Source organism: Heteronotia binoei, chromosome 1 (assembly GCF_032191835.1).
Source record: "Heteronotia binoei isolate CCM8104 ecotype False Entrance Well chromosome 1, APGP_CSIRO_Hbin_v1, whole genome shotgun sequence".
In the NCBI taxonomy this organism is placed as follows: Eukaryota; Metazoa; Chordata; class Lepidosauria; order Squamata; family Gekkonidae; genus Heteronotia; species Heteronotia binoei.
The window spans coordinates 250,356,303-250,372,310 of NC_083223.1; the positions used below are offsets into that span (position 1 = coordinate 250,356,303).

At 45.4% G+C, this 16,008-nt stretch overlaps 1 protein-coding gene across 1 annotated transcript in view; it reads left to right on the forward strand.

Annotated features, from left to right (window-relative positions):
- Positions 1–4,370: 4,370 nt before the first annotated feature.
- LOC132587776 (uncharacterized) overlaps positions 4,371–16,008 on the forward strand; it is a 33,435-nt gene continuing 21,797 nt past the window's right edge. The window contains exons 1-4 of the mRNA XM_060260147.1: positions 4,371–4,407; positions 7,548–7,740; positions 10,719–10,874; positions 14,333–14,469. Coding sequence (XP_060116130.1) covers positions 4,398–4,407; positions 7,548–7,740; positions 10,719–10,874; positions 14,333–14,469 — 496 coding nt within the window. The 5' untranslated portion in view covers positions 4,371–4,397. The remainder of the gene's footprint in view (positions 4,408–7,547; positions 7,741–10,718; positions 10,875–14,332; positions 14,470–16,008) is intronic.

The following is a 16,008-nucleotide window of genomic DNA, read 5'->3' on the forward strand; positions in this document are numbered from 1 at the left end:
GCGACCAGAACTGCACACAGTACTCCAAATGAGACCGCACCATCAATTTATAGAGGGGCATTATGATACTGGCTGATTTGTTTTCAATTCCCTTCCTAATAATTCGCAGCATGGCGTTGGCCTTTTTTATTGCAAATGCACACTGTCTTGACATTTTCAGTGAGTTATCTACCACGACCCCAAGATCTTTCTCTTGGTCTGTCTCTGCCAGTTCACACCCCATCGACTTGTATTTGTAGCTGGGATTCTTGGCCCCAATGTGCATTACTTTGCACTTGGCCACATTGAACCGCATCTGCCACGTTGACGCCCACTCACCCAGCCTCAACAGATCCCTTTGGAGTTCCTCACAATCCTCTCTGGTTCTCACCACCCTGAACAATTTAGTGTCATCCGCAAACTTGACCACTTCACTGCTCGCTCCCAACTCTAAATCATTTATGAACAAGTTAAAGAGCATGGGACCCAGTACCAAGCCCTGCGGCACCCCACAGCTTACCGTCCTCCACTGTGAAGACTGCCCATTTATACTCACTCTCTGCTTCCTATTACTCATCCAGTTTTTGATCCACAAGAGGACCTGTCCTTTTACTCCATGACTCTCAAGCTTTCTAAGGAGCCTTTGATGAGGAACTTTATCAAAAGCTTTCTGGAAGTCAAGGTAAACAACATCTATCGGGTCTCCTTTGTCCACATGTTTGTTCACCCTCTCAAAGAAATGTAACAGGTTAGTGAGGCAAGATCTTCCCTTACAGAACCCATGCTGAGTCTTCCTCAATAACCCGTGTCCATCAAGGTGCCTGCTCATTCTGTCCTTGATAATGCTTTCTACCAACTTTCCCGGTATTGAAGTCAGACTGATTGGCCTGTAATTTCCCGGATCTCCTCTGGAATCCTTTTTAAAGATGGGGGTGACATTTGCTACCTTCCAGTCCTCTGGAACGGAGGCAGATTTCAATGAAAGATTACAGATTTTTGTTACAAGATCCACAAGTTCAACTTTGAGTTCTTTCAGAACTCTCGGATGTATGCCATCCGGACTCGGTGACTTATTCGTTTTTAATTTGTCTATCAGTTGTAGGACCTCCTCTTTTGTCACCTCAATCTGACTCAGGTCTTTCAACACCCCTTCCAAAATTAGTGGTTCTGGGGCGGGCAAAAAGTTCTCATCTTCCACAGTGAAGACGGAGGCAAAAAATTCATTCAGCTTCTCAGCCATTTCCCTATCCTCCTTCAGTAATCCTTTTAGCCCATGGTCATCCAAGGGCCCCACTGCCTCCCTGGCTGGTTTCCTACTTCTAAGTGGTGGACTGGTTTTCCACCACTTAAAGGAGTCCTTCTTACCTTTTACAGCTTCCATTACTTGGTTTGTTAACCATGCAGGCCTTTTCTTATGCCTGTTTGTGCCTTTCCTAACGTTGTATGTATTTTATCTGAGCTTCTAGGATTATAGTTTTAAATAGTCTCCAAGCTTCCCCAAGGGTTTTGACCGTATGTACCTTTCCTTTCAGTTTCCTCCTCACATGCCTCCTCATCTCAGTGAATTTACCCCTTTTAAAGTTAAACGTGGTTGTGGCGGTCTTTTTGGACAACTCCCTATTTATACAAATGGTGAAATCAATAACATTATGGTCACTGCTCCCAAACTGCGCAATCACTTTTACATCTCTCACCAAGTCTTGGGCATTACTTGGGACCAAATCCAGGATCGCCCCACCCCTGGTAGGTTCTGAGACCATCTGCTCCATAGCACAGTCATTGACAGCATCAAGAAACTCAATCTCTTTCACCTTTAGCCCACTCAACCAAACAAAGAGCAAACAAAGAGCAGTTCCCCAGCTATCACAACTCAGAATTTTAGGCAGCCCCACAAACCTCAGAATGAAGTCTTTCAAAACTCAGAAATTCTCAACAACTTCTCCAGCTGTCTCAGCTATCAAAGCTGCTCTGCTCTGTTCTGCTCCTCTCAGACCTCTGTGAGATGTGCCTTATCATTAGCCCTGGCTATGAAAGAAGACAGGCCAATAATAGCAGCCATTTTTTTCCCTTCAAAAGCTAATCAGTGCAAGGAGATTGGTTTAAATTGGTGAAACTGTGAGAGAATGGTATGGTCTCTGACCTCTCCCACCCCTACGCTGAGCCTGGGTCGGTCTGAAACTGGGGTCTTGAAATAAACATCTAGTTAGGCACTGAGTGAGCAGATAGATACATCGAGTAGTGCATATCCCTGTAAATCCATCCATGCACATAAACCCTAAGACGTTATGCAATGCACAGCTTGTGAAATGTTGGAACATGTGAAGGGGGTGTGTGTGGTCTGACAGTATTAGTAACCAGAATGCCCAACTTCCTTCCTAAATGCTTGGATAGCATCCAGGAATCTTTTCTTGTGGTTTCAGAACCTTTTCTTCTGGGATGATTTCAGAGTGAACAGAGGGATACCCTTTGTACATGCTCAGATGCGTGGTTGCTTTTTGTAATCCTTGCCATGTGATCAAAACAATTCTACGATAAAACAATTTTAAAAGGAAATTGTGTGGTCTTATTTGCTCAGGAGATGGATGATTTAGGAACAGAGCTGATTTCATGCAAGCAAGTCTCTGTATAGCTTTCACAGGATTACCAACCTCCAGGTGGGGGCTGGAGATCTCCTGGGATTACAGTTGATGCAGATGGTAGAGATCAGTTCTCCTGGACGAAATTGCTGCTGTGGAGGGTGTAATCAGTGGCACTTAGGGTTGCCAGTTTCCTGGATCTCTACAGTCTGGAGATGAACTGTAATTCCAGGGACCTCCAGGTCTTACCTGGAGGCTGGCATCCCTAGGAGGGGAGGGACCTCAGCAGGGCATAATACCATATAGCCCATCCTTCAAAACAGCAATTTTCTCCAGGAAAGTGATCTCTGTTGTTTGGAGATCAGTTGGAATTTATTTATTTATCACTTTCAACTTTTATCCCGTCCTCTCCGCAAGCGGACTCAAATTCAAACAATACAATTGAAGTTTAGAACAATAAAATACAGTTTAAAACATTTGTGGTGCTATTTTGACTTTACTCCCTTCTATAGCCCATGCTTTCTGGTAGCCTTTACTCACAATCTTCTCTGCCATCTCTTTTGATCTTAGTCTTATAACAATGTCTCTTGGCAAACCTTTATTCTTTGCATATGCAGAGTTAACTCTATAGGCACCATCCAGCATCCTTTTGAATTCGTCAGGGTCTTCACCTAAGTATTCAGTGATGTTGTTCACCATGTATCCCATTAAGTCTGCCTCTTCCATTTCCGGTACCCCTCTCAGGCGAACTTGTGTTTCCATCATCTTACAGTCATGTATTATAACCTTCTCTTGCAGTTTTAACAAGGAGGAGGCCTGCACATCCACTTTCACCTCCACCTTCTCAACTCTATTTTGTATCTCTTCCTTGAAATCCTCTATATCTTTTTTAAGATCTCCAATTTCTTTTTTAATGTCTTTTTTTATTGCCACTTGCAATTTTTCCATAGCTTTTAACATTTTTGCCTCAAGAGCATCAAATTGAGACTGCATCTTGTCTAATGAATGGGTTCTTGCCCTAGTTGCTCTTCCTTCTGACATGGCCTCCGGGAGAGCATTTCACATTTCTGGTGCTGCCACTGAGAAGGCCCTTGCCCACGTAGAACACAGTCTGGCCTCTCTTGGTCCAGGGATGGACAGTAGATTTTGTGTCCCTGAACACAGTGCTCTCTGGGGAACATACAGAGAAAGGCAGTCCTGTAGATAAGCAGGCCCCTGACCATATAGGGCTTCAAAGGAATTCCAGGAGATCTCCCAGCCTCACCGGGAGGTTGGTAGCCCTACTTCTCCCCCCAAATCTCTAGAAGTTTCCCTACCTGGAGCTGGCAACTAGGGTTGCTAGCCTCCAGCTGTGGTCTGAAGATCTGGTTTTACAACTTATTTCCAGCTGGCAGAGATCAGCTCCCCTGGAGAAAATGGCTGATTGAAAGGTGAACTTTAAAGCATTGTACCATGCTGAGGCCCGTCCCATCCCATCCCATCCCCTCCCCAAACCCCACCCTCCGCTGGCTCCACTCCCAAAGTATCCAGGTATTTTCCAGCACAACCCTGCCTTCCAGCCCCAATTCTCCACTGGCCTCGTGTAGGTCTGAAAAGAATACTTGTGGGACTCCTTGCTGCAAGAAATTAGGATGAATTTGGGCATGTGGCTCTGGGAAACATTGCTTAACAAATCCAGAGCATGACATACATGTCTCCATGAGCTGAATGAGAGGCAGATCATACAGGTGAGTGGGTGATTCATCCCCACTTTTGCCAGCCTGCCCCTTTATCGGGATAATTGTTAATTAATGATTAATCTGCGGGGGTCAGGGAGCATTCAGACAGGAGCACGCTGGTCTCATGGCGCTGAGTGAGTGGAGGCTTCAGGGGATGGTCACTTTTTGGGGGGGAGATGCCTATATGGACTAGGATTTCCTGTTACAATTATTTGGGGGAAGGCCAGGTTGGGATCGGGGCAGAACTGGGCTATGAAATTTTTGTGCTGGGTTTTTGTGTGTGTCCCAGAGGGAGAGAGAAGAGAGTCTGCTGTTTCTCTCATACACTTCCTGAATCAGCCAAAAGAAACAAAGGTCTTAATTTAGGATGGTCTCAGTTGACAGAAGTAAAATTACTGATATCTGTAAAAAGCAAGAATTTCCACTAATTAGGAAATTTCTGAAGGGGATATGTGGGGAGATGACCTTCCCCACAGTCGAGTTGGACAGGTTTTATCTGCTTAAAGACAAGCTGGACAGGTTTCATCTGCTTACAGACAGCTATTTTATTTAAAAAAAAAAATCATAGCCGGCAGATGAAAAGCAGGGAAATACTTCCACAGGTTCTCTTTGCTCAAAGATCATGCCCATTTATAAGAATGAAATAGAGTCAAACAAAAAACGATTACTCAAATAGCAATTTTGAGATATATCTTAATATTGTGAGGAATGTTTACTATTTTAGAAGTATAATAATTGCATGGAGAGAACTTTCTCTTAATTTTTTTCATAGAGTTGAATACAGGTATTTATGATCACTACAGAATTATTTTATCATTTCATTCACTTATGATTTGTAAATTCTTATCTTTCTAATTTTAAAAAAAGAAAATACATATTGGACAAGGGAAAATCTAACTATCTCTCCAGAAATGTATTGTACCTATTTTTTTCAGTGGTTGCTTTGAATGTGTACCTATTTAGTAGCCCCATGATGTTATGGAGGGCACCCACACACCCCTAAAAAACCTACTAAGCCCTGCCCTCTCATTCTGACTTGAGTTGGAGCAGATTCTGTTTGCCAGGAGAAAGGAAAATGGAAATATTGTGCATGCTCAGAGATATCTATTTCTGTGCCATTATTTCATCTGGTCCAGCATTAAGCCCTGGCATTGAAAACTGATCTAAACCATGAAAGCAACTGATGTGGGAAGCAGTCTTCTGAGCCACACTTCATACTGCTCTGTAACTAACCATAACAGTCAGTGGAAACAGAAGGGACTGAAAAGGGTTCCTCTCCAGAAACTTGCATTTAACGGCCACTCTCTAGGCAGAAATTCAGAAGATGAAGATTTGCTTGCATGGTGAAGCTATGATGGGGGGCATGTTTTGGCATGGGCAGGAGAATCAAGATATCACAACAAAACAGCTGCTGGTGAACTCTGGAATAATGTGATCCTGCCCCCTCCAGTCATTCACAAGGTAGGGCCAGTTTACACCAGGGATGAGCAGATGCGTTTAAATCCACCTTTATTTGTCCTCTGGTTGCTATTCAGGTGCTGTGCTAAACTTTTACATGTAACTGTTTTTGTTTTTTTTATTTTCTTTCTCTTCTTATTAAACATTTTTTTCTGTTTTGAATGCTGGCAGTCAAACTCTGTACCACATAGATCCCAACCGCTTAGACCACGCAGCTTTATGAAGGGGGCCCCGGGGAAGGGGGAAGGCATGCAGTTGGATAAGGTGCCAATCCTCCAGGGGTTCCCCGAAGAAGTGCTGTGGTCTCTGTGATACCCAAGTACAGGGTGGCAGAGGACCTTGAGGCCTGGCCTCATAGCTGGAGAGGGGGATTGGGAGTCCTGTTCCTCTCAATCTGAACCCCTAGACTGAGCAGGTGGTGGCAGCGAGCCCAAGTGGCCGGAGGAGAAATAGTTCCCTCCAGGAGTTGGTGACTCTTGTGGATCAAAAACTGGCTGAGTAATAGGAAGCAGAGAGTGAGTATAAATGGGCAGTCTTCGCAGTGGAGGACGGTAAGCAGTGGGGTGCCGCAGGGCTCGGTACTGGGTCCCATGCTTTTTAACTTGTTCATAAATGATTTAGAGTTCGGAGTGAGCAGTGAAGTGGCCAAGTTTGCGGATGACACTAAATTGTTCAGGGTGGTGAGAACCAGAGAGGATTGTGAGGAACTCCAAAGGGATCTGTTGAGGCTGGGTGAGTGGGCGTCAACGTGGCAGATGCGGTTCAATGTGGCCAAGTGCAAAGTAATGCACATTGGGGCTAAGAATCCCAGCTACAAATACAAGTTGATGGGGTGTGAACTGGCAGAGACTGATCAAGAGAGAGATCTTGGGGTCATGATAGATAACTCACTGAAAGTGTCAAGACAGTGTGCGTTTGCAATAAAAAAGGCCAATGCCATGCTGGGAATTATTAGGAAGGGAATTGAAAACAAATCAGCCAGTATCATAATGCCCCTGTATAAATCGATGGTGCGGTCTCATTTGGAGTACTGTGTGCAGTTCTGGTCGCCGCACCTCAAAAAGGATATTATAGCTTTAGAGAAGGTGCAGAGAAGGGCAACTAGAATGATTAAAGGGCTGGAGCACTTTCCCTATGAAGAAAGGTTGAAACGCTTGGGACTCTTTAGCTTGGAGAAACGTCGACTGCGGGGTGACATGATAGAGGTTTACAAGATAATGCATGGAATGGAGAAAGTAGAGAAAGAAGTACTTTTCTCCCTTTCTCACAATACAAGAACTCGTGGGCATTCGATGAAATTGCTGAGCAGACAGGTTAAGACGGATAAAAGGAAGTACTTCTTCACCCAAAGGGTGATTAACATGTGGAATTCACTGCCACAGGAGGTGGTGGCGGCCACAAGTATAGCCACCTTCAAGAGGGGTTTAGATAAAAATATGGAGCACAGGTCCATCAGTGGCTATTAGCCACAGTGTATGGAGCACAGGTCCACCAGTGGCTATTAGCCACAGTGTATGTGTGTATATAACATTTTTTGCCACTGTGTGACACAGAGTGTTGGACTTGATGGGCCGTTGGCCTGATCCAACATGGCTTCTCTTATGTTCTTATGTTCTTAATAGGGAGTTGACGGGACCGGGTCTGAAGGCATAATCGGGCCAGTTCCGTCACATTGATTCTGGAGGACATGTTTCACACAGGCATTTTGCTTGGCTGATCTGGTCCTAATGAACTTGTTGGATTAGATTTTTAGGAGAGGGCAACAAAGTTGGGCCAACTGTAATATTAAGAATTCTGCTTAATTCTCCATGCACAGACAATCCAAACTCCGTCTCTCCTCGCATCTTGATGCACCAGTTCTGGCAAGAACACTCAAAGGCATCCTCGCTGGAAGAAATGATGTTGGACTCAAGTGCTCAACAATTCACGCAGGAGGATGTGGAGGAGATCCTTGCCCTTTTGCCCTCTGTAGAAGGACTAGACGTGTTGGAGCTGGGATCTGGGATTGGGTGAGAGGTTGAAGGAGGCGGGGCAGGGGTGATCTGGCTCATACTATTAGCAAGTAGGCCCTGCTTCCTCCCCAGAGATGCCCAGATGGTATCCAGGAAACTTACGTTGCAATCTTAATTCAAAATTAAGTCTAAGATCTAAATATTTTTTTGCTGTAATTTTTTTTTGTGGTGAGGAAAAAGAAACATATTCTGCACATGTTCATTGTCATGTCGAGTAATGCTTCAAGAGTGGCTATGGATTAGTTATTAATGTAGAAGTAGGGTTTCCAACCTTCAGATGAGAGATCTCCCAAAATTACAACTGATCTTCAGAGTACATGAATCGCTTAAAGCATCTTTAAGATCAATGAGTGCTAACATTTTAAACATGTTTTAAGTTTTTAAAAACAATATATTTGTGTTTGTGTCCATTATAAAGTTTATATCTCTGGTACCTAATCTTAAATAGGTACACACATGGCCTGGCCTGACATGGCTCGGCCCAACCCAACATGACCCGGCCTGATAAGGTCTCATTTAAGTCAGATCCAGCCCTCATAACAAAAGAGTTCGACCCCCCTGACTTAGAGTCTGGCAAGCCTGTTTTCAGGCATCTCACAAAACAAAAAAAATTAATATCATAGAAACAACAGCATAAGAATTGATCAATAATAAAACAAGTTGTAACAACATCACACAGCAACATCCAGAAGGCTAACAATTATAGTAATAAAACAACTCTCAGACTGGAAGCCGGTCGTAAACACCTGCAAATTATGGAACTCCTCAGGTAAAGCTTGAGTTTTTAAAAGTATTTTTAAAAATTATTTAGCCTGACACCTAAAGGACTGTAACACAGGCACCAGATGAGCCTCAAGGGGGAAGTAATTCCAATGGTAGGTTAGGGTTGCCAGGTCTGTGTTAGAAAATACCTGGAGACTTTGGGGGGGGGGGGGAAGCTGGGAGATGGCAGGGTTTGAGGAGAGGAGGGACCTCAGCATGGTACAATGCCATAGCGCCCACCCTTCGAAGCAGCCATTTTATCCAGGGGAGCTGATCTCTGCCAGCAGGAGATCAGTTGTAAAAGCAGATCTCCAGGCTCCACCTGGAGGCTGGCAATCCTAGTTGGTGTCCCCACTGAAAAAGCCCTGGATTGGATTGCCACCTGACTGCATCAGCAGAGAAAGGTGTAGAGATTAGGGTCAGAGGACAGGATCTTAACTATTTGGGTAGACAATGCGGGAGGCGGCACTCCTTCAACTACCCTGTCCTCAAACCGATTGAATTAGGGCCTTGAAGGAAAGAACTAGCAACTTCCAGTTGTGCTGAGACACAGACCGACAGCTAATGCACATCTTTCAGCAAAGTGGTAATAATGATCTCTGTATACATCTCCCAAAATAGCTAGCAGTTGCATTTTGGAGTAATTAAAATTTTCAGACACTTTTCAAAGGCATCACAGCGTAAGCACATTAATCTAACCTGGATGATCATGGATCACTGTGTCCCAGACATGCTTTCTGAAGAACAGACAGTAGTTATCATACCAGCCAAAGATAGCAAAAGGCACTGTGTGCTGTGGAGAAGACACGGGTCCCCAAAGAGAGGCCAAGACCCAGCAGCACTGCCAAGCTACAAACCTGTTCCTTTAGAAAGAATGCAACCCCAACCAGGACAGGCTGACTCAAGAGCACAAATTTGTGGAGGCGGGGGCAGGCTTTATTCAGCAACCTCCCTGAATATCCTCCAGGCCCCCAGTAGGGGTCAATCACCAGAGGTCGCCATGACTTCCAGGTACACACAAACACACACACAGATTTGCACACATAAAAAGTTAAAACAATACAAAAAAAGAGCATGAGCTTGTTCTCACCTACTGAAACAGCCTACGTATATGTAACTGACAGGAATGCAGATTCTTCCCTGGTTTATCCTTTTGATTATATTGTATGAAATGCCCTGCACACCGATGGCATATTTACTGTTGTTATGATAGCTCTGTTGGGTCTGTTGTTGTGATTTCTCTGTTTGGGTCTGCACTAGGGTTGCCAACCTCCAGGTGGTGGCAGGCAACAGAGATCAGTTCACCTGGAGAAAATGGCCTCTTTCAAAGGTGGACCCTATGGCATTCTACCCCACTAAAGTCCCTCCCCAAACCCTACTTTCTCAGGCTCCACCCCCAAAATCTCCAGGTATTTCCCAACTCAGAACCAATAACCCTAGCCACTGAAGAGCCAGAAAACAGTCAAAGAAGTAAAGCATCTTTATAGGTCCCTGCAACAGGTACCAATATAGGAGCAAGGAGTTCAGCAAGGCATGACATGGCTTCCCGGGGAGTCTCTGATGGCCTCTTTGCTATGGGGAGGGGCGCTTTAGGAAGATGTTTTTTGAAGCACCAAATTCTCCATACACAGAAGGTGCCGCTGAAACGTTTTAAGTAGTGGTCAAGAAAAAATCCCTGAAACGTTTTAAGTAGTGGTCAAGAAAAAAGCACTTCTTCGCATCTGTGAAATGCCTTTCTTTTGTCACTGAGGAGTAATCCTCTTGCACATCTGATGGGTGGGGGCTGGGGAAGCCTCTTAGGCCAAATGTCATTTCCACATAGGCTTGAGTTCCAGCTAGAATAGCCAGCCTCCAAGTGGGGCCAATAATTACAACTGATCTCCAAGCTTATGTAGAGATCATTTGCCTGGAGAAAATGGTGGTTTTGGAGGATGAAAAAAATCAGCCTCCTACCAGGGCCAACCCTGCCACAAAGCAAACGAGGCAACTGCCTAGGGCACCAGCCTTTTCGGGTCGTGGAATTGGGTATCCCTCACATGACTTGGTGATATTATCAGTGCTGGGGGTGGGGGGAGGAGGACTAGAAGTTAGCCTTGCCTAGGATGTCAGAAAGTCTAGGGCCAATCCTGCCTCCTACGGTGTGTATTAGAGAGATACTCCTGTCAGATTCCAGACCTGAGACCCTTCCTGCCTCAGCCTTTCTTTTTTTTCAGACGGTTCACTGGACCTCTTGCAGATCAGGCACGTCACATTACAGCTGTGGATTTCATGGAGAGCTTTGTCATGCATAACCAGAAGGAGAATGGGCACCGACCCAATGTGGTGTTTCTTCAGGCTGATGTAACCAGCTTGGAGCTGCCAAGCCAGAGGTGAGCTGACTGAGGCTGAATCTCACTCCAATTCCAGAATTTTAATTTAGATATTCATACCCCACTTTATTTTCTGATGGAGACCCAAAGTGGCTTACAACTTTCCTCTCCTTGCTCCTGTCCTCACAATAACAATTGTGTAAGGGGGAGGGAGAGAAAGAGATCCAAGGTCATTCAGCAAGCTTCCCAGGCAGAGTGAGGATTCAAACCTGGAACTTTTGGATCCAATCCAACATATATTGAGTAATGAGGAGCTGTTAACCCAGCAGGGCCTCTCATCTTGTGCATAGCACAACTCCCATCTCCACAACCTCCAGCAAACTTGCTCATGGGAGTTAAAATTTTACAAGGTATCACTTGGTAGGCAGGCCATAGGCTGTAGGGCTGGGTTGCAGAAATTAGCAATTCCGCACATCCCTCACTGGATGTGATAGAAGAATCCTGGAATCACCTAGATGCAGTCATTGGCTGAAACACCAGGAATCCCTCCTCTGGTTTAGGGTCACAACCTTATTGCTGCTGTTCTTCTGCCTTCAACAGAAGCTTGACTCTATACTGATCCCAAGGAGGGTTAGAACATAAGAGCATAAGAGAAGCCATGTTGGATCAGGCCAATGGCCCATCCAGTCCAATGCTCTGTCACACAGTGGCAAAAAACAAAGAGGTGCAATCAGGAAGACCACTAGTGGGGCCAGGGCACTAGAAGCCCTCCCACTGTTGCCTTCCTCAACCATCAAGAATATAGAGTATCACTGCCCTAGACAGAGAGTTCCATCTATACCCTTTGGCTAATAGCCACTGATGGACCTCTGCTCCATATCTTGCCAGCTGGTTTGGAGGAAAATGTCTTGTTCATCACCTGGTCAGTAACATCCCTTTAACTTTGTATTAAAGGGATGGGACATTTTGCTCCAAGCCTAGAATCATAGAATCATAAGAGTTGGAAGGGACCTCCAGGATCATCTAGACCAATCCCCTGCACAATGCAAGAAACTTACAAATACCTCCCCCTAAATTCACAGGATCTTCATTGCTGTCAGATGGCCATCTAGCCTCTGTTTAAAAACCTCCAGCGAAGGAGAGCCCACCACCTCCCAAGGAAGCCTGTTCCACTGAGGAACTGCTCTAACGGCCAGGAAGTTCTTCCTAATGTTGAGCTGGAAACTCTTCTGATTTAATTTCAACCCATTGGTTCTGGTCCTACCTTCTGGGGCCACAGAAAACAATGCCACACCACCCTCTATATGACAGCCCTTCAAGTACTTGAAGATGGTGATCATATCACTTCTCAGCCACCTCCTCTCAGGCTAAACATGCCCAACTCCTTCAACCTTTCTTCATAGGACTTGGTTTCCAGACCCCTAACCTTCTTCATTGCCCTCCTCTGGACCCATTCCAGCTTGTCTATATGCTGCCTGTTAGCAGCCTTTGTCATACTCAGAAGGGCTTTTTCTGCATGGGTTTTATTATCATTTCTGGTCCCATGCTACTTTGCTTTATCCCCTGATTTCCACATGCATTTTCTGCCTTTAGTTTCCATTTAAGTTTGTTTCCCTCCCTGAGTTCACCTCCCACCCCATTCTTTGAGACCACTTTTACCCTAATGTTTTTCTGGAAGCCCATTTAGAGACAGCTTTTTCCCAGTGCATAATGTTTCTATTTGTTTTCTTTGTCCCACCCACCTCTAACTCACAATTGGACTGTCATCATTATTAAGTCACTCCCTCTCCCTCCTGTCCTGAAGACAAATGATTTCAGGATTTTTTTTAAAAAAAAAATGGCACTAATATATCAATACAACTCTGTATTAAGACTCTAGTTTCTTCTCTTGCAGAGATATAAGGAAAAAGGCATATCTCCACACAAAAAAGAGAGAGAGTCTAGGGACTTTCTTCTTTAAAATATGAAAACTAGGAATTCAGAGAACCTGCTTAAATGATCAGCATAACACTAGAGCAATATTTTAGGGCCATTTTTAAAAATAAGGGGGTGCTTTGATGCTGCCAATAATGATACCAATGATGACAGCACCCTTCCTTGAAACTCTTCATTATCTAAGCCATGTGCAGAAGAAAATAAACTGACTCCACAACTGTACAGGGCAGGAAGACGTACAGAGGAGACCAGCTCAGGTCCTATATTCTTTAACCAATAAGCCTTGGTGAAAATGGACCAGAAGCAGCCAAGGTCTGTTCTGTGCAGCTTGTTGTTTCCATCTATACTTTTATTAGGACCATTGCCCAGTTTCAAGAAAGCTTTTTCCTTTTTTTGCTCCATTCCAGGCTCGCTCACACTAGTTTCTCTCCAAGGAAACACAATCCCACCGCTTAAACCAGCGTTAATGTGCCTGGATATTTGTGGTCCTTTGCTTTATTTATACATGTGTAAGTAGAATACAGACAAAGTTAGAGAGGCACTCTTAAAGGGCAGCAAATCTGCTAGTCCACTTCAGGTCTCCAGACAAACACACGAAACTGTCTTGTACTGAGATGGACCTTGCGCCTGTCCTCACAAGTCAGACTGGTCTGTCAAGGTTAGTGTTATTCAAAGTGGCCAGCAGTTCGCCAGCATTTCAGGTAGAGGTCTTTCAAATCACCTCCCTCCTACCTGATTAATTGAACTGGAGGTACCAGGGATTGAACCTGAGACCTTCTGTATGGCAAGAAGGTGCCCTACCACTGAGCCACAGCTCCTTCCCCAATGTATTGTGTATTACTCAAAGTTTTTGCCTGCCACAGCAGTTTTGTAACATAAGGCTACAGATAAAGTGTTCTCTCCCTCCCCCCCCCCCCCATATGTCTTCATTGATGCCAGGAAAAGCTTCACCTAATTAATTAGTTTTCTTTCTGTCAGGCTGTGTGCTAAATCACATAAGCAGAGACATTTATTTTTTTAAAGTAGCAACAGACTTAGCCTTTGACATTGGTCTCGAAGCCAGTATGTTTTCCTCCTGGCAGACATCCTGTGCCTTTAAGCAGCTGCCAGAAATGCAGAAGTACTTGCGGAATTTTTTGAAGTGGAACAAATATTTGCCAACACTGGAAATTTGACAAAATGTTGAGTTTCACCATTCTGAACACTTAAAAAACCTCTTTGGCCTCAGCCCTTGAAATCCAAACTGCTTTAATCTCATTGTCCTCTCTTTCTCTTTCTCTCTCTCTGGGGTGTTGTTGTTGTTGTTTTGCATGTTGTGTGTGCACCTATGCACATGTGTGTCCATGCCTGGAAGTCATCAGGGCCTCTGGCAACCCCTACTGGGGCACGGAGGATATTCAGAGAAGTGGCTTGAGAGCCTGCCTCTGCCTCCCTACTCTGGCATTCTCTGGAGGTCTCCCATCCAAATGTTTGCCAGGGTTGACCTTGCTTAGCTTCCGAGAGCTGACGAAATTGGGCTTGCCTGGGCTATCCTTGTTGACCTCTCTTGATGGTTTCCTCTTCTCCCCAACCCCACCCAATAGTTTTGACCTCATCTTCTCCAACTGGCTATTCATGTATCTCTCGGATGCTGAGCTGAGCAATCTGGCCCAGAAGATGCTAAGCTGGCTTCGTCCTGGAGGACACCTTTTCTTCCGGGAGTCCTGCTTCCACCAATCAGGTAAGTGTTCCAATGGATGGGACTTAAGTGTTTTTTAAAAAATATTTGCTGTATTTATAAGTGTGGGGACAAAGTGTGGGGGAACTCCTGCCAGGAAGCAGATCCCATATTCTTCCCTCAGAGAGTTAACCCCAAAGTGCTTAATACAAGTCGCAGCAGGAGTGGCCACATAAGTGACTCTGATCTGACATTCTCTGGGAATTCCAAGCTTGGAACTTTATTTCCAAGCAGGTGGAGAGGGGCCCAGTTTGAGACCATGGCACATAAGTGAGGTTGATCTCCCCCCCTCCCCAAGTCATTTTTCCAACCTGGTTGCCAGTTTCAAGGTCAGGCCTGGAGTACTCCAGAAATTACAGCTGCTCTCCAGATTACAGAGATCTGTTCTCCAAAGGGAATGGCAGCTTCAGAGGACAGACTCTATGGCTTCATATTACCAGTGTACACTCACTCCTTCCCTTTTCCAGACTCCACCCTCTCTGGGCACTGCCCCCAAATTTCAAGGAATTTCCCAAGATGGAGTTGGCCCTGGGAAATTGTTGTTTCCCTGTTTGGGAAAATATGTGTGTACTCAGGGGTCATTTTGTAGAAAAATAGATCGTGGAGCTCATTAGCATAACGCATTAGCATATGCCATCCCCCCCCCACCAGCCAAAAGTGACCCAACGCAAGAAAGGAAAGCCCTGGGCAAGTGAGGCCTGCTTGGGCTGGTGTCACGTTCTCAGGGTGCAGGCAGGCAGGAGTCCAAAGCCAGTCCAAGGTCAAAGTCCAAAATGTCAAGCAGGAGCCAAGTCACCAATGCAGAATCACAAACCGGAATCAGAAGTCAATGACCAAAAGCCAAAAAGTCAGGGTGCCAAGGAAATTAAGCAGGTCAGGATCAGGAATCAGGAAGGAGCGTGGATACAAGTCAGAGAATAGACTTGTTGCTTCCACAAGGTTACCAGGTCCTGGGTGGGAGCTATATGGGAGTCTCAATCAGCCTGCTCCCTGGGTGGCAGTGACTCTGCTAGAACTCAGGGCTGAGAGATCTGAAGCATCATCGTGCCTCATGTCTTCACTATGAAAGTTCTTTCCGGAGCCTGCTTCGAACTCTTGAGATGGGAGGAGGAGAGCTTGGAGGAGATTGATCGTCAACAGCTAACACTGGTGCCTGGAGAGTGATTGATGGGCTAGTTGCTGTTTGTTCAGCTGAGGAACTGGCTGGCAACTCTTCCAGGTCTGTTAACCCTTCCAGCTCCTCCTCGTCAGGGCTCATGACATCTGGCTAGAGATCCAGCCAGCCCAAGCAGGCCTTGCTCACCTGGTGCTCTCCTTGGCTGCCACCCCCCGCCAGTCAAAAGGCCAGCAATCCACCCACCACCCAAAATCACATAAGAAGTGGTGGCGCAGGCTTCTCCACGGGTTAATGAGGGCTGCTGGCGGTGTGGCAAAACTCCTGGTGGCTGGCTAGCTGCCCACTCTCCTAATCCAGGGATTGTTAAGCAGTTGCACCTACTATTTAATAGACAAGGTAGGTGGGGAGGAAGAGGGGGAACCATC